This window comes from Microcaecilia unicolor, chromosome 1 (assembly GCF_901765095.1).
Source record: "Microcaecilia unicolor chromosome 1, aMicUni1.1, whole genome shotgun sequence".
In the NCBI taxonomy this organism is placed as follows: domain Eukaryota; kingdom Metazoa; phylum Chordata; class Amphibia; order Gymnophiona; family Siphonopidae; genus Microcaecilia; species Microcaecilia unicolor.
Genome location: NC_044031.1, coordinates 550032433 through 550051068, shown reverse-complemented (window position 1 = coordinate 550051068; position 18636 = coordinate 550032433). Strand labels below are relative to the sequence as shown.

The 18636-nt window shown below is 46.6% G+C and overlaps 1 protein-coding gene across 1 annotated transcript in view; it reads left to right on the top strand.

The window, feature by feature from the left end:
- RGS22 (regulator of G protein signaling 22) overlaps nt 1-11122 on the top strand; it is a 399161-nt gene extending 388039 nt beyond the window's left edge. The window contains exons 23-24 of the mRNA XM_030217260.1: nt 4357-4536; nt 11039-11122. Coding sequence (XP_030073120.1) covers nt 4357-4492 — 136 coding nt within the window. The 3' untranslated portion in view covers nt 4493-4536; nt 11039-11122. The remainder of the gene's footprint in view (nt 1-4356; nt 4537-11038) is intronic.
- Nucleotides 11123-18636: the final 7514 nt, after the last annotated feature.

Sequence of the window (18636 nt, the reverse complement as noted above, 5' to 3'; positions counted from 1 at the left end):
TATTGACTCCAGTTATTGGCATGGGTCATTGGTGCTGACCAGGTAAGCCTAACTGGAGTCAGAGTAGACACAGTTCACCCAGGCACACCCATGGCTTTATCCCTGCACACTGTATGTATGTTAATGCTAAATCATGCAAATTTATATTACAGTATGCTTCATAAAAATAAAGTTGTTTTCTAACAAATTTAACAGATAATTTGGCTCATTTTTTAATGGGATAGAAATCTTAGTGATCACTACTAAGAAGAACTGAAAAGGATAAAGGAATGAAAGTAGCTGAGGGGATGTGGGGAATGAGGAGGGAGATGGAGAAGGGCAGTGGTAATTTTCTGCCAGTTCTTGGCAAGGTTGCCAGCCTGGAATGTTTTGGTGCCAATTTGTTTGTACTTGTGACAGTTCTCATCAGTAGGGAAGACCCAGGAACAGTGAGCAGGCAAAGTCCATGGATAGGTACTCCACTGGACATGGCACCTGGATCATAACCAAACTCATGGAGGGCATAGTGACGAAACAACTTACTGAATACCTAAATAAACACTCAATTCTGCATGAGTCTCAATCAGGATTTCGGTCAAATCACAGCACCGAAACTGTACTAGTGTCTGCAATGAACTCACTCAAACAAGCAATTGCAACTGGTAACAACATACTCCTCCTACAATTCGACATGTCCAGCGCCTTCGACATGGTTAATCATGGAATACTATTACATATACTAGAATACTTCGGAGTAGGAGGTACAGTTCTCACATGGCTCAAAGGATTCCTGATCACAAGAACATACCAAGTAATAACGAACGCGGACATATCACCCCCATGGATACCTGAATATGGAGTTCCCCAAGGATCCCCCCTCTCACCAACTCCCTTCAACCTAATGATGATACCTCTAGCCAAACTTCTAGCCAACCAAAACCTCAACCCCTACATATATGCAGATGATGTATCGATTTAAATCCCGTTCAAACATGATCTAAATGAAATCACCAATGAGATCAACCATGTAAGCCACATTGAGCCTGCCATGAGTAGGAAAGTGCGGGATACAAATGTAATTAAAAAAAAAGCCTCCAAATCATGCACTCCTGGGCGGATGCCTTCCAGCTAAAACTCAACGCAGAAAAAACACAATGTCTTGTACTCACTTCACAACACAACACAACACAACACAAACAACTACTCTCCATAACCACACCATACTGTTCTCTACCCGTCTCACAAAATCTGAAAATTCTTGGAGTTACCATTGATCGAAACCTCACACTCGATGCCCACGTGAAGAATACGACGAAAAAGATGTTCCACTCCATGTGAAAACTCAAAAGAGTAAAACCTTTCTTCCTGAGATACATCTTCCGTACCCTAGTACAGTCAATGGTAATAAGTCATCTGGACTACTGCAACACACTATACGCTGGCTGCAAAGAACAGACTATCAAAAAAACTCCAAACAGCCCAGAATACTGCAGCCAGATTCATATTTGGAAAAACGAAATATGAAAGTGCAAAACCCCTAAGAGAGAAACTTCACTGGTTCCCGCTCAAGTAACGCATTGTGTTCAAGATCTGCACGATTGTACACAAAATCATTCACGCAGACACCCCAATCTACATGCTAAACCTTGTAGACCTGCCTCCCAGAAACGCCATAAGATCAGCCCGCAAATTTCGCAATCTGCACTATCCCAGCTGTAAAGGACTGAAATATAAGCTGATTCACACCACCACCTTGTCTTACATGAGCACGCAGTTGTGGAATGCACTACCTACAACCCTAAAAACTATTGATGAAATAACTAACTTTCGCAAATCTCTGAAGACATATCTCTTCAACAAGGCCTACAAAGATAACCCATAGCCTTACAAAACTACCTCACCAACCCAGCCAGTATTATAGTCCACCTTCTATACTATCCTGCATAACATCCTCTTTCTCTCTTCCCTTACTTAAACCTTGTACATTACCAATTGTTTCTGATAAAATTGTATCTGATAACCTGGAATGACTTATGTCATAACAAAACTCTGTAAGCCACATTGAGCCTGCAAATAGGTGGGAAAATGTGGGATACAAATGCAATAAATAAATCAAGGGGAAGAAAGGGCAGAGTCTTCTGTCTGCAGCAACCACCTTCCCTTCAGGTGCTGGTGGCCACCAGGTCTTCACTGCCCAATCCCAGAACCCAAGGTAAGAACCAGAAACAAGCAGAACCCCAAAAGGAAACTGAAAGCTTGCATACAGGGAACCCACTAAGAGTGAACACGAAGTGAATACCTGATCGGGATCAAAGAATGTCTGATGAAAGTAGTCATGATCCAGAGTGAGTAGGCAGCCATGGCATAAGCAGTTCTCTTCAGAATTAAATTGTAAGCTCTGTCGAGCAGGGACTGTCTGTTCATGTTCAAGTGTACAGCGCTGCATACGTAGCGCTATAGAAATGATAAGTAGTAAGTAGTAGTAGATGCCTAGTTACCCAGTTCCAGGCTGGAGATTTTGGAATAGTCCTTTTTTTGAACTTACATCGCAAAGCAGTGTGGGATTTGTAGTGCCTCATTCTGCCCATTGAAATCAGTGCTGCAAGTCCCATAATGCACCAGCATGGAGTGGTCAGAGATCTAGGATTGTCTCAAAATCTACAGCTTTATTGGAGTATCAGCATTGCACATTAGTATTCAGCAGAACAGATCTGCATTTAGTCAAGCTGTGTAATAAACCAGTAATAGTGGCAGGGGCTTTTAACCCTATAAGAAACCCTGACCCCTGCCACAGCAACCTGCCCCCTCCTTCTCTACCCTCCTCCCACCCCAACCCGTTCTCCTGTGCCCACCTAGCGGCTGTCTTAAAGTACTGAGGTAGTACTGCAAGACATCTGCTAGGAGTTCAGATGCCATTTTGAAGGAGTTGCCAACCAGGGAGGCAGTGGAGAGGATCCATTGCTGCTCTGGATGACTTAATAACCCTGCGGACCAGTGGCGTAGCCAAGGGTGGGCCTGGGTGGGCCAGGCCCACCCACTTTGGGCTCAGGCCCACCCAGTAGCAGCACACCTATGGTGTGGCTGGCAGGGATTCCCAAGCCCCACCAGCTGAAAACTCCCAACAACTGTCCCTCCTGCATACCTTGTAAATAGCAGATGGCATGCAGGTGAGACAAGGAGAGACCAAATCAGCTGTGGGACAGGGAGGGGTTCTTCTGCCCACCCATCTTGAGTCCAGGCCGACCCAAAGTTGGGTGTCCGGCTACGCCCCTGCTGCGGACCACCAGGTAGGATGTGTGGGGCAGGGGAGGGAAAGGGGACCAGGTTTCTGAAGCGGGGGGGGTGGGGTTTCAGAGTACCAAGGGGCGGGATGGGACTAGGTGGTTAGGGGACCGTTGCTGTGGACTTGGAGGGTCTCAAATTTGTAAGGGGAGTGTCAGAGTGTTTAAATGGGGGGGGGGCTGAGTATGAGTTGGAGGGTCAGGGGTTCTGGCTTGGGAGAGAGCACATTGTTTTGGAGCGTGAGGTTGGGGTGGGAGGCCAATTGTAGGGAGATCAGGAGGGGGTACTGAGTGAGGGGGCTGGGAATGTTGCCGTGGCTGGGTGTTTCTGATTTATTTATTTATTTATGGTACTGGCCTGCACCACATTACATGCAGTACATGATAGCTTAGGGGCACATGCAGTACATATGACATGGTGCTCTTTGGTAACCATCTGCCCTTTGTGGTAAATGCAGGGCAGATGGTTGCCACTTCCCCTGCATTTACCACACAGCCTTTACACTTACCACACAGTAATTTTAGCGTTATCCATGCGGTAAGTTCAAAGGTTACCGCAGATTAGTAGACAGGCCTCTTAACCACATAACACAAATTTGAAAATCGGGTTGTTTTGTGCCCCTTTAAATGTGTACTAACTGTACAGATAGGCATACTACTGAAAATGTAATTATTAATATTTGTTTTATTTCTTTAAAACTATGAATTTCTTAAGAGAGCTAAGAAGTGTTGCCTCTTTTGAATGGTTATATGCAGTACAGCACTCTGAGTTAAGCTATGGAACTCTTTCCCGGAGGAGGTGATAAAAGTGGTTAGCGTATCTGGGTTTAAAAAAGGTTTGGACAAATTCCTGGAGGAAAAGTCCATAGTCTGCTATTGAGACAGACATGGGAAGCAACTGCTTGCCCTGGGATTTGTAGTATGGAGTGTTGCCACGATTTGGGTTTCTGCCAGGAACTTGTGACCTGGCTTGGCCACTGTTTGGAAACAGGATACTGGGCTAGATGGACCATTAGTCTGACCCAGTAAGGCAACTCTTATGTTCTTATGAGTGCATACTGTTTTTTGTTTTGTTTTTGTTTTTTTGCCTGTCTAGGATTTGTGTCACTCCCATTGTGATGAAGCTGTCATCCAGAATAAGATTTCAACTATTATCAACTGCTTTATTAATTCCACTGTCCCTCCAACACTGCAAATTGATATTCCAGTTGAACAAGCAGAGAGGATTATAGAGCACAGACAAGAACTAGGACCATATATATTTCGTGAGGCTCAGGTAAAAATAGAGATAGTGGTGTTTTGATGTTTATATAATTTTCTATATACCATTTGTTACGTATGTAAATATACCAATAAATTGCTCTGATCTTGCTGGACACTTTAAACTAACTAGTAGAGAGAATTTGATATTGTTCAGGTTGTCTGTGTAGTTGAGAGATAACTGCTATTTGGGGATGTTTAGGATGGTATGTTTTTAAATTGTTTGATCAATGTTGTGATTTCTTATTTACTAGTAAAAAAGGCCCGTTTCAGACACAAATGAAACGGGCGCTAGCAAGGTTTTCCTCGGAGTGTGTTTGTTTGAGAGAGTGTGTGTGATAGTCACTGTGTGAGGGAGAGTGAATGTGTGAGTGTGTGTGTGTGTGAGAGAGAGAGAGTGAGACTGGGTGTGAGTGTGTCTGTGAAAGAGAGAGTGTGTGTGTGAGAATGAGAGTGTGTCCCAGGGCCCCCCCCTCTCTCTCCCTCCCTCCCAGTTCCAGGGTCCCCCCTCCCAGTTCCAGGGTCGTCTTCCCCCCTCCCTCCCAGTTCCAGGGTCGTCCCCCCCCCCCTCCCTCCCTCTGTTCGAGTTCCATGGTCATCCCCTCCCTCCCTCTGACTTTCAGGGTCTCCGTCAGAGTTTCAGGGTCTCCCCCCTCCTTCGTCCGAGTTTCAGGGTCGCTCTCCCCCCCCTCACCACCGCGCACACCAACACCAGCCCACCTGCCCAGCAGTGCGAGTCAACCTGCAGCCCGCCCCATCAAAACAAATAGCACAGAAAAGCCGTAAAATCTCACACAGAGAACATAAGCCTGATCCCCTCCTCCTCGAATAGTGCTAAATACAGTAGGGATAATTCCTGCACTTCTTTAGATTAATTCAGCGTGCACCACTAAGCCAGGGGATTGGAGGACAGAAGAGCCCTTGAGACAGCTGAGTGGGGGTAGCGGGGTGTTTGCGCAGTACTCATCCAACTCGGAAAGTGGCGGGAGGCACTGACAGATTGTGCTCCGTCCGGCACCGCAGTTGGAACTCAACGGGAGGGAGAGGTGTGCGTCTTACGTCGAGTCCTGCAGTCAAGAGAGTAGTGCACCGCGCTTGCAGCCCCGCAATGCCTCTCAGGGGCCCAGGCTGCAGCCGGTATCGCGCTGCCTAGAGGGAGACGTGTGGGCGCCGAGCCGGGGACCCTGGGCTGCACCCTGTGATATGGAAGCGCGGGGCAGTAGCAGCGGCGACGGCCATTGGCGCGTGAAGGGCTCGAGGCGGCACAGGAGAGAGCGGCTCGTGAGCCAGGGAGTCTTCCTCTGCGCCCTCCTGCTCAGTGTTTGCTGCACTGCTGGCATCCTGCAGCAGCCCGGTGAGCTCCGCTTGTGCGCGCATGCTGGAACCTGCTTATTGTGCGTGTGCTCGTGATGGTTTGGAGGCAGCGCTGCTTTTCAGTTGGCCGGCGGGAGGTCAAGCAAGCAAAGCTGTTTTAATCTGCTTTTCTGGGGGGGGTTGGTTTTTGTCCTTTCTTTTTCTTAGCTTTTATTTTCCATGAACGTTCCATGAAGCTGCCTGGGCCCACACTGCTGTTGCTTGGGCTCTCTGGATGACATCATCCGAGGCTTCAGTCCCAGGCACAGCCAATCAGAATGGAGGCACGGGCCCAGGCAACTTCATGGAACGTTCATGGTGCAAATTATTATATAGGATTTGGTCGTGTATTTTATTGAATAGTTTTTTTTCCAATTTGTATAGCTTTTGGGTTTTTTTAAAGAGCATATAGCAATGGCTAAAATAGAAACATACGGGGGGTGGGAGGTTGTGCACCTCTTTATATGGCTTTTTTAAGGTCAGTGTGAGGGATTGAGTGACAGTGGCAGGCATCCCTAGAAACACTCCTCACTGAGGACAAAGGTCAGTTCAGTTCAGCCACCTTACAGCAGATGGTGCTGGTCTGTTGAGAGTGAGGCTGTCAGAGGGGTGGGATTCAGGCCAGGAGGGCATTAAGTGCCCTGAGTCAGTGAGAGAGAGGGAGGCCCCGATACAGAGGTTTCTGAGAAAGAGAGAGAGAGAGACAGCAGGAACTTGAGTGTAGAGGACTCCCAGAATTCTGTAATGGCCAGCAAGTCAAGCTTCAGTGAGGTAGAAGAAGATTCCTTGAACCTCAGAGCTGAAAATGGTATGAGCAAAATCAAATTAATAATAATAAGAGAGTGAATGCTAACTAACCCTGTGGAGTGTAGAAGAGAGAATACAAGAGCCTAAGTTAAGAAGAAGCAGTGCTTTTTTTGTGCCAGTACTCGCCGGTACGGCGTACCGGCACCTTTTTTGTAGGTCCCCTCCACCTGCCTACCAGCTTCGTGCCGATGACCCTCTTCTCCTGGCACCGTGATGACCCAGCCTTTAAAAAAATTTACGAAGCGGCGGAGCGGTGCCTCGCGTCTGCCTGTAAAAGAAGAAAAAAATCGCCTCGTCGGCCGGCCTTCCCTCACTGTGTCCTGCCCTCTGACGTAACTTCCTATTTCCGCAAGGACGGAACACAGCGAGGGAAAGCCGGCCGATGAGGCAATTTTTCTTCTTTTACAGGCAGACGCGAGGCACCGCTCCGCCGCTTCGTAGATTTTTTTAAAGGCTGGATCATCACAGTGCCGGGTGGCAGGAGAAGAGGGTCGTCGGCACGGAGCTGGTAGGCAGGTGGGGACTGGGTCGGGGAGGGGGGCTCAGATGGTTATGGGTGGCTGGAGGGAGGGGGAGCAGGGAAACGAGGATAGTCGCTGGATATTGGTGGAGGGCAGGGGGAACAGGGGGGGTCGCTGAACATGGGTGGATGGCAGGGGGAAGAGAGAATCGCTGGACATGGGTGGATGGCAGGGGGGACGGGAGGTTGTTGGACATAGGTGGATGACAGGGGGGACGGGGGGGGTTGCTGGACATAGGTGGATGGCAGGGGAGGGCAGGGGGGACAGGAGAGTTGCTGGACATGGGTGGATGGCAGGGGAGGACAGGGGGTTGCTGGACATGGGTGGAGGGCAGGGGGGACAGGAGGGTCGCTGGACATGGGTGGATGGCAGGGGGGACAGGAGGGTCGCTGAACATGGGTGGATGGCAGGGGGAAGAGAGAATCGCTGGACATGTGTGGATGTCAGGGGGGACTGGGGTTGCTGAACATGGGTGGATGGCAGGGGGGACAGGGGGGTTGCTGGACATGAGTGGATGGCAGGGGAGGGCAGGGGGACAGGAACATGGGTGGATGGCAGGGGGAAGAGAGAATCGCTGGACATGGGTGGATGGCAGGGGGGACGGGGGGTTGCTGGACATGGGTGGAGGGCAGGGGGGACAGGAGGGTCACTGGACATGGGTGGATGGCAGGGGGGACGGGGGGTTGCTGGACATGAGTGGATGGCAGGGGAGGTTGCTGGACATGGGTGGATGGCAGGGGGGACGGGGGGTTGCTGGACATGGGTGGAGGGCAGGGGGGACAGGAGGGTCACTGGACATGGGTGGATGGCAGGGGGGACGGGGGGTTGCTGGACATGAGTGGATGGCAGGGGAGGTTGCTGGACATAGGTGGATGGCAGGGGAGGGCAGGGGGGACAGGAGGGTCGCTGGACATGGGTGGATGGCAGGGGGACGGGGGGGTTGCTGGACAAGGGTGGATGGCAGGGGAGGTTGCTGGACATGGGTGGATGGCAGGGGAGGGCAGGGGGGACAGGAGGGTCGCTGGACATGGGTGGATGGCAGGGGGGACGGGGGGGTTGCTGGGCATGGTGGATGGCAGGTGGGGATGAGGGGGGTTGCTGGACATGGGTGGATGGCAGGGGGGACAGGGGGGTTGCTGGACATGGGTGGATGGCAGGGGAGGGAAGGGAGAGAGAAGAAATGCTGGACATGGGTGGAGGGAGGGAAGAGTGAGGAAGGAGATGAGATGAGGGAAAAGGAATAGAGGAGAAAAACTGCACATGGATGTAGAAAATAGGCAGAAGGTGGATCCACTGGACAGTCAAGTCTGCGGAAGACCCAGCTTTTACTGTAGGGCAAGAAATGAAGAAGAAAGGAGGAAAGTAAAGAAATAAATGGAAAGGAAGCCCTGGAAACTGAGTTAGGAGGACAGATAGCAACAGAATCAGATACTGAGCCAGCATGATCAGAAAAACAAAGTCACCAGACAACAAAGGTAGAAAAAATCATTTTATTTTCATTTTAGTGTCTGGAATATGTCCAATTTGAGAATTTACATCTGCTGTCTTATTTTGCACTGGGTATACTGGAGCTGTAACAGCTTACAGAAATTATTTATAATGAAATAAAATCACGTTATTTTTTTTCTCCTATACTAGTATAATAGTTTCAATGATGTCTGTTTATATGCGCTATGGCTGGTATAAGGGGAATGGCAAGTGTGGGTGTGCCTATAATAGGGGTGGAGTCATATGTGGTGACTCCACCCACAATGAGTACCGGCACCTTTTTTTCTACAAAAAAAGCACTGGCTGTGTATCAGAATATTAAGTAGCTTGCCATTATATAGATATCCGGATAATAGGCAGCACTGAATATATGTGCAGGGTGGCAACCACCTGCTCTATAAAGATAGTGGCAATATTCATTTATATGGATAGTGACCACATTCAGTCTGCTATCTGGATAACTTTAGGAAAATTGCCTTTGAACATCAGGCTTGGAGTTAATTTCCAGAAGTACTATTCCACTCATGCTACGGGATATCCCTGGAAGGGGAGGTGAATGGTAAATACAATCCGATTGATTCAGCCTGTGGTGGTCAGCAGTCTTTTTAAACACTGACCACTGCAAGTAGAATTAGCCCCAAATATTTACTGCTGGGCCGTATCTGCAAGTTAGTTATATCAGCTAGGACACTTGTACTATGACTAGGGGGCACGCAATGAAGCTAGAAAGCAGTAAATTTAAAATGAATTGGAGAAAATATTTCTTCACTCAACATGTAATCAATCTCTGGAATTCGTTGCCACAGAATGTAGTGAAAGCGGTTAGCTTAGCGGGGTTTTAAAAAGGTTTGGCTGGCTTCCTAAAGGAAAAGTCCATAGACCATTATTAAAATAGACTTGGAGAAAAATCCACTGCTTATTTCTAGAATAAGCAGCATAAAATGTTTTGTACTGGTTTGGGATCTTGCCAGGTACTTGTGACATGGATTGGCCACTGTTGAAAACAGATGCTGGGCTTGATGGACCTTTGATCTGTCCCAGTATGGCAATACTTACGTATGTGGACCCCGGTTGAATATAGGCAGGGACCCGCATAAATATTTTCAGGTGCCCCTGCCCCTCCAGTCCCTTTCCCCTTGGCCTGAACCCCCTACCCCCACCCAAACCCCTGTAGGCTTACATAGAAAATCCCTGGTGGTCTAGGGCAGTGATGGCGAACCTATGGCACGCGTGCCAAAGAGGGCACGCAGAGCCCTCTCTGTTGGCACGCACGCTGTCGCCTCAGCCAGAGTTGTACTGCCACTATGAACTGCTGGCGCGATCACCCTAGCAGTTCAAAGTTGTGTCGGAGCGGAGGAGAGACCCACCGGAAGTTCGTTCCCTCCTCCCTTCGAGTTCCAGGCCCCCTCCCTCTGAATTTTAAAAGTCATCTATTTTATCTCGTCGGGGTTAGGGCAGCAGCATGCAGGCTCGGCTCGGTGCTTAGTTCAGTTTTCCCTTCTCTCTCAGCTCTGGTCCCGCCCTTGCGGAAACAGGAAATGAGGGCGGGACCAGAGCTGAGAGAGAGAGAGAAGGGAAAACTGAACTAAGCACTGAGCCGAGCCTGCATGCTTTTTTGCCCTGTTGGCACTTTACGATAAATAATTAGATTTTGGGTTGCTGTTTGGGCACTCGGTTTCTGAAAAGTTCGCCATCACTGGTCTAGGGGGTCAGATGGGCAGGAGTGATGCTCACTTTCTCCTGTCTGTTGCAGGTCCATCCACCAAATGGCCGGAATGAAAGAGGCTTGAGTTCTTGGGGGGAAGGATTGAGGACCAGGGGCTGGGAGGGCTTGTCCTGGATGAGTCACTTCAGGGGGGAGGGAGGGGGATCAGGACCAGGGGGGAGGGTAGGAACCAGATGGCCAGATGCCGCTACCTAGAAGTTAACCAGGCATCTGCCAATGTTCAGGCTGGTGCTCGGTTAGCTTTGCAGCTAATGTTAGGACAGCATTTTGCTGTCCTAACTTGAGCCACTTAAGCAGTTATCATAATGAATATCACCACTAACTGTTAAGTTCCAGCCCTTCCCAGGTCCTCCTCCTCCCCAAATTTTGCTCATGGACTGCTCCAGCACCAATTGGACAGTTAGTGGTTAGTGGTGATATTCAGCATCACCTAACTGGACAGTATCACTGAATATCACCACTTAGGCAGACACAAGTGAATTATCCAGACTGGAGCCTCTCCTGCCTGGTTAAATTGCTTTGAATATCGGTCGGAGTGCTTTTAAGATAAACAAATACAGGAATATAATATCCTTTCCTTGACATTTAGTAGTTAAATACATTGTTTTTCCTTTTTTATTTAGATGACAGTCTTTAATACTCTGTTCAAATTGTGGCCTGCATTTTGTGCATTTAAAGGCAACCTTTCAGATGATAAGCTCTTGCCTTTTTTGGAGAGAAAGAAAACTAAGCAGTTTAAGCAGATGCAAAAGAGGATGAATGAAGCAGAAAGACTAATCAAGGTGAGAAGAATAAAGAGCACAGTTATCTTTCAAGGTGAAAAAGTAAAAATGATAAGAAAGTTCATTCTTTTAATTTAATGCATCCCTTACCAGTTAGTCAAGTTGAAAGGAAAAGGCCTTTTTGAAGAAACCATTTTATCTTACTTTCTGAAATGACAAACAAGATTCTTTACTTGATTTCAGCATTTGCTTTACGTTAAAAAATGGTTTTGCTTAACATTTTAAAATTGTGCTGTTTAAATGCCACAATTAACTGGTCAGTATTCACCCAGTTGCGGTCAGCATTTTTTAAAATGTCAGCAAGGACCCACATAAGGGAATGCGCCAGTCCAAATCCCCCATGAACCCCTCACCCAGATCCAAATCCCCAAATCCCTCTTCATAGTGGACGCTCCACTAGCGGTGCTGCCATTTTCAGAGCTGGAGCAGACAGGGCAGAGGTGGAAAGAGAACCGCTCCAGCTCTGTCCCACTAGACACTAGGAATTCCCTGCCCCCACACTTGCGTAAGTTCCAAGAGTGAAGAGGGGTTATGGAGAGGTCCGGGAGAAAGGGTTTGGAGTTGTGGTGGGACTTCTACTATGGAGAGGGATCAGGGGGAATCGGATCTAGGGAGGGTTCGGGAATTTAAGAGAACACAACCTCCACCCCCTCCCCCCCGATTCTATAAATTTGCATGCCTAAATTTATTCCTAGTATTCATATTTGCATACACAAGTTATACAATAAGGGCAATTGCATTTGCACAATTTAAGAATTATCATTTTTGTGCATAACAACCCTTTGGTGCTATTCTAGAATTTGCATGCACCGATTTAATTGTGTACTACTACTACTACTACTACTTAACATTTCTAAAGTGCTACTAGGGTTACGCAGCGCTGTACAATTTAACATAGAAGGACAGTCCCTGCTCAAAGAGCTTACAATCTAAAGGACACGTGAACAGTCAGTCTGATAGTTGGGTCTGCAGACTGGAACAGTCAAATTGGGGCAGTCTGGATTTCCTGAAAGGTAAGAGTTAGGTGCTGAACGCAGCATTGAAGAGGTGGGCTTTAAGCAAAGAATTGAAGATGGGCAGGGAGGGGGCTTGGCGTAAGGGCTCGGGAAGGTTGTTCCAAGCATAGGGTGAGGCGAGGCAGAATGAGCGGAGCCTGGAGTTGGCGGTGGTGGAGAAGGATAATGAGAGGAGGGATTTGTCCTGTGAACGGAGGTTACGGGCGGGAACGTAAGGGGAGATGAGGGTAGAGAGGTAGTGAGGGGCAGCAGACTGAGTGCATTTGTAGGTAAGAAGGAAAAGCTTGAACTGAATGCGGTATCTGATTGGAAGCCAGTGAAGTGACCTGAGGAGAGGGGTGATATGAGTATATCGGTTCTGGCGGAATATGAGACGTGCAGCAGAGTTCTGAACAGATTGAAGGGGGGATAGGTGGCTAAGTGGGAGGCCAGTGAGGAGTAAGTTGCAGTAGTCAAGGCAAGAGGTAATGAGAGCGTGGACAAGAGTTCGGGTGGTGTGTTCAGAGAGGAAAGGGCGAATTTTGCTGATGTTAAAGAGGAAGAAGCGACAGGTCTTGGCTATCTGCTGGATATGCGCAGAGAAGGAGAGGGAGGAGTCAAAGATGACTCCGAGGTTGCGGGCAGATGAGACGGGGAGGATGAGGGTGTTATCAACGGAGATAGAAAGTGGAGGAAGAGGAGAAGTGGGTTTTGGTGGAAAGACGATGAGCTCGGTCTTGGACATGTTCAGTTTCAGGTGGCGGTTGGACATCCAGGCAGCAATGTTGGATAAGCAGGCTGATACCTTTGCGTACAACTTCTTGGAGGGTGTAGACATGGAAGGGGCATAGGTGGGTCAAGGACGTGCCTAGGAGTTAAGCGCACAGATTAAAGGATACTAGGAGTTACATGCCTGCCAGACGTTAGGTACACACATTTACAGCAGCATTTTTTTCTTTTTATTTTAAGCAATTTTCAGTACATATTTCAAGAAAACTCTTGAATAGAAAAGAAACAATATCGCGATTAATAAAGAGTTTCTTTAAGCATAGAAAAAAAAATAACCATCTTAATCCTTTATATATATATATTTTTTTTTTACACCAGCTTTTAACATGGCATAAGTGCTCATGCCTAAAGTTTGGCACAAAATTGCGGACCTATGCTAGTTTTCTATAACAGCAAATCCATGCAGAACTGCTATTATAGAATCACACTTATTCACACATCATCCTGGCTCCTACATTTCCTTGAAGGGGGTCATTCTATAAAGTGAGCACCAACATTCAGGTGCCAAGTTTGCACGTAAATGACCAGAAAACTGTCACATACTTGTATATGTGTATATACACACATAAATACCAAAATTCCAGCTATTCTATAAAATATCACATAAAGCAGTGGCACATAGTTTGAAGGTGGGTATACACATAGTGGAGTGTGGGCAGAGCATGGGCAGGGTGTACAGTTATGTATGTAAATTATAGAAGTAGAGGCCGACTGAAACCAGGTTTTTTAGTTTAGGCCATCAATAGAAATCAAACAAAATAAAACATGGAAAAGAAAATAAGATGATACCTTTTTTATTGGACATAACTTAATACATTTCTTGATTAGCTTTCGAAGGTTGCCCTTCTTCCTCAGATCGGAAATAAGCAAATGTGCTAGCTGACAGTGTATATAAGTGAAAACATTACTCCCCAGAAAAAGTCAAACCCAAATTGTTGCCAATTAATGCCAATAATTGATTGTGAATACCCAATTACTAGAGCTAATTGGCTCATTAGCCAATGTAGTTGCACGTGAAAATTTGCAGGCCATTTATAAAATTCAGCCACTAGTGGAGAATCTCTTCCCTTTAAAGGTGTAGATACCAGAGGCTTATCTGAACTGCAGTGGTAGGGGGGTCAGGGTCCCCCGCCAGCTGAAGGAATATTTTTAAAGGCAGCGGCAGGAGGAAGCGGACCTCGGCTGGCAGGGGTTGGGGTCCCCCGCCAGCAAAGGTAGGTGACGGCGGGGGAGGGTTGACGGCAGTAGGGGGGTCCAGGGCGAAATCTGCGGGGGCCCAGGCCCCCGTGGCCCCACGCAGATACGCCCCTGGTAGGTAGACCTAGTAGAAGGTTTTCTTGCTGTAACCAAGATATTTTGAACGGATAGTAGTAGACCCAAGACAGAAACTAAACACTGCTTCATTTCAACACTGTTAGGGCTAGTGATTCAAGATACGTATGTATAAAGGAGCTGTTGTTCTGTGTTATGGGAATATGTGAAGCACTATCTCCAGCGTTGGATTTGTCCTTTGGTCAGCCTCTATTCTTGCTTGGTTGGACGATTTTACATAGAGGTTCTTCCTATTTTGCTGTTCCAATATGTGAAGCCTGCACAGAGAAAGAATTGCAGATCTTTTAAGATTAGGGAATCAATTCTGCTGGGGCAAGTATGGTTTTATGAAAATCATTTTGCTGGCCCTTTTGAAAAACGTGCATTTAGAGGATGATGTAGATGGTGGGAGCATAGCTGAAAGTTAGGACAGTGGTTTTTGTTCACAGTCTCCTTGATGTATCACCAAGCGTATAAAGGCATTGATATTCAAAGTGATTTAAATGGGCAGGAGAGCCTCCTGTCTATTTAAATCACTTGTGTCTGCCTAGCTGTCAATGTTCAGCAGCACTTAACTAGACAGTGACATGGAATATCGGCACTCAATGGTCATGTTGAAAGGTGGCAGGTGAGGGGTGGTACAAGAGGTGGAGCCGGGGATGAGACTGAAGTTATGTGGGTACTGGCAATATTCAGTACAGGTGTCATGTAGCTAACCAGGCATATAGGACAGCATAAATAGCAGTCCTGTCTTTGCTCAATTAGTTGTGTGGATGCCAGCACTGAATATCGGCCAGCACCTATATAACTAGCGGACTGTGGTCTGAAGCTGCTCCACTCTCCTACCACCACAAACATAGTCTGATCCCTCATCTCCAGCCCTCCTTCCACAAGCAAAGCCCATTCAATCCTCCTGGCTCTCCACTCCCTGAGCAAAACTCGATCACCCCTCCCAGTGCTCCTCGCTCTCCATCAAAACTCCCAAATTGTAGCAAGCCCCCTCAGACATGCCTGAAGTGACCTGATGGTCTAGTGGTGGTCTAAGCAGGATACGAACCCCACGTGCTTCTGCCTCTCATGGCTCTTGTTGAAAATGGCTGCCATGACCACTTATGGTAGTCTCTTGGTACTACCACTAGGGTTTAGTCTTTAGCAGTAGTACCATGAGATCTTTAGAGATCATAGCAGCTATTTTCAACAGGAGCCATGAGGAGCAGGAGTGATTGGGATTCGCTCCTGTCCCAACCACCACTAGACCACTAGGTCTTTTCAGGCAAGCAGGGGGAGAGGGTCTGCTATACCTTGGGTAGAGGGCCAAAAGGGGAGATTGGGCTTTGCTTGAGGTGGTGTGGGCCAGGAAGGGGGATTGGACTATGTTTGAAGGGGGGCATGAGGGAGGAACTGTGGAATCCATGTATGCGGGTCCTGACCAATATTCAGCCATAAGATATTTATGCAGGTCCTAAGCTGAATATTGGCTGAAACCCGCATGAGTTCTGGCAGCTAGGAAACGTCCGGTGAGACCAGGTATTCAAAGCTGGTGCCCAAACATGGCCCAGCATTGAAGTTACAGGACTAATTTGAATTGAGATTGCAGGGTAGTAAACTCAGGAGTAATGCCAGAAAATTCTTTTTCACGGAGAGGGTGGTTTTAAGTACATAAGTATTGCCATACTGGGAAAGACCAAAGGTCCATCGAGCCCAGCATCCTGTTTCTAACAGTGGCCAATCCAGGTCACAAATACCCGGCAAGATACCAAAAATGTACAAAACATCTTATTCTGCTTATCCCAGAAATAGTGGATTTTCCCCAAGTCCATTTAATAACGGTCTAAGGACTTTTCCTTTAGGAAGCCGTCCAAACCTTTTTTAAGCTCCCCTAAGCTAACCGCCTTTACCACATTCTCTGGCAGCGAATTCCAGAGTTTAATTACACGTTGAGTGAAGAAACATTTCTCTGATTCGTTTTAAATTTACTACATTGTAGCTTCATTGCATGCCCCCTAGTCCTAGTATTTTTGGAAAGCGTGAGCAGACGCTTCACATCTACCCGTTCAACTCCACTCATTATTTTATAGATCTCTATCATATCTCCCCTCAGCCGCCTTTTCTCCAAGCTGAAGAGCCCTAGCTGCTTTAGCCTTTCCTCATAGGGAAGTCGTCCCATCCCCTTTATCATTTTCGTCGCCCTTCTCTGCACCTTTTCTAATTCCACTATATCTTTTTTGAGATACAGCGACCAGAATTGAACACAATATTCGAGCCATGGAGCGCGGCACAAAGGCATTATAACATCCTCATTTTTGTTTTCCGTTCCTTTCCTAATAACACCTAACATTCTATTTGCTTTCTTAGCCACAGCAGCACACCGAGCAGAAGGTTTCAACATATCATCAACGATGACACCTAGATCCCTTTCTTGATCCATGACTCCTAACGTGGAACCTTGCATGACGTAGCTTTAATTCGGGTTCCTCTTTCCCATATCCATCACTTTGCACTTGCTCACATTAAACGTCATCTGCCATTTAGACGCCCAGTCTCCCAAGGTCCTCTTGTAATTTTTCACAATCCTCCCGCAAATTAACAACTTTGAATAACTTTGTGTCATCAGCAAATTTAATTACCTCACTAGTTACTCCCATCTCTAGGTCATTTATAAATATGTTAAAAAGCAGCGTTCCCAGCACAGAGCCCTGGGGAACCCCACAACTACCCTTCTCCATTGAGAATACTGACTATTTAACCCTACTCTCTGTTTTCTATCTTTTAACCAGTTTTTAATCCACAATAGAACACTACCTCCTATCCCATGACTCTCCAATTTCCTCTAAAGTCTTTCATGAGGTACTTTGTCAAACGCCTTTTGAAAATCCAGATATACAATATTAACCGGCTGCCCTTTATCCACATGTTTGTTCACCCCTTCAAAGAAATGTAGTAGATTGGTGAGGCAAGATTTCCCTTCACTAAATCAATGTTGCCTTTGTCTCATTAATCCATGCTTTTGAATATGCTCTGTAATTTTGTTCTTAATAATAGTCTCTACCATTTTGCACGGCACCGACGTCAAACTCACTGGTCTATAATTTCCCAGATCTCCTCTGGAACCTTTTTTAAAAATCGGCGTTACATTGGCCACCTTCCAATCTTCCGGTACCACACTCGATTTCAAGGATAAATTACATATTTTTAACAATAGCTCCGCAAGCTCATTTTTCAGTTCTATCAGTACTCTGGGATGAATACCATCTGGTCCAGGAGATTTGCTACACTTCAGTTTGTAGAACTGCCCCATTACATCCTCCAGGTTTACAGAGAATTTATTAAGTTTCTCCGACTCGTCAGCTTCGAATACCATTTCCGGCACTTGTATCCCACCCAAATCTTCCTTGGTGAAGACCAAAGCAAAGAATTCATTTAATCTCTCCACTACGGCTTTGTCTTCCCTAATCGCCCCTTTTACTCCTCGGTCATCTAGCGGTCCAACTGATTCTTTTGCTGTCTTCCTGCTTTTAATATACCTAAAAAAATGTTTATTATGTGTTTTTGCCTCCAACGCAATCTTTTTTTCAAAGTCCCTCTTAGCTTTCCTTATCAGCGCTTTGCATTTCACTTGATGTTCCTTATGCCATTTAATGGTTAATGCCTGGAATGCCCACCCAAGGGAGGTGGTGGAAAAAAAACTGGCGGAATTCAAAAAAGCATGGGATGAACACAGAGGATCTCTAATTATAAAGTGAATGGTATAAAAAACAAAACTTAAAGGGTTGCATAAGAGTTTACATGTCAAGTGGTGCTTAGACGGCAACTCTGTCTGTATCAACTAAGGCTGGTGCTGGCTGGCTTGTACGGTCTGAGTCCCATATATAGCAATCTGATTGTAGGATGGGCTAGAGACAGCTTTGACAGAAACTCCAATAATTTGGAACATGAGGAAAGTGCTGGGCAGACCTTTTCGGTCTTTGTCCTGCAAATGACAAGACGGATTCGGATAGACTGGAGTAGGCTTTGACGGCAACTCCAGTAGTTGGAACATAAGGACAGAGCCGGGCGGACTTCTATTTTCTATGTTCCAGAAATACCAAATAAAGACCATGATCAAGTATATAATATCATGTTCATTGATGATTTAATCTTGAATTGATAATGAATGTGGCTATTGGGCAGACTGGATGGACCATTCAAGTCTTTATGTGCCATCACTTACTAAGTTACTATGTTACTATAGAGCTCATTTTCAAAGCACTTAGACTTACAAAGTTCCATAGGCTACTATGGAACTTTGTAGGAGTAAGTGCTTTGAAAATATGCTTCCACATAATTTAGCTGGTGATGGTCAGT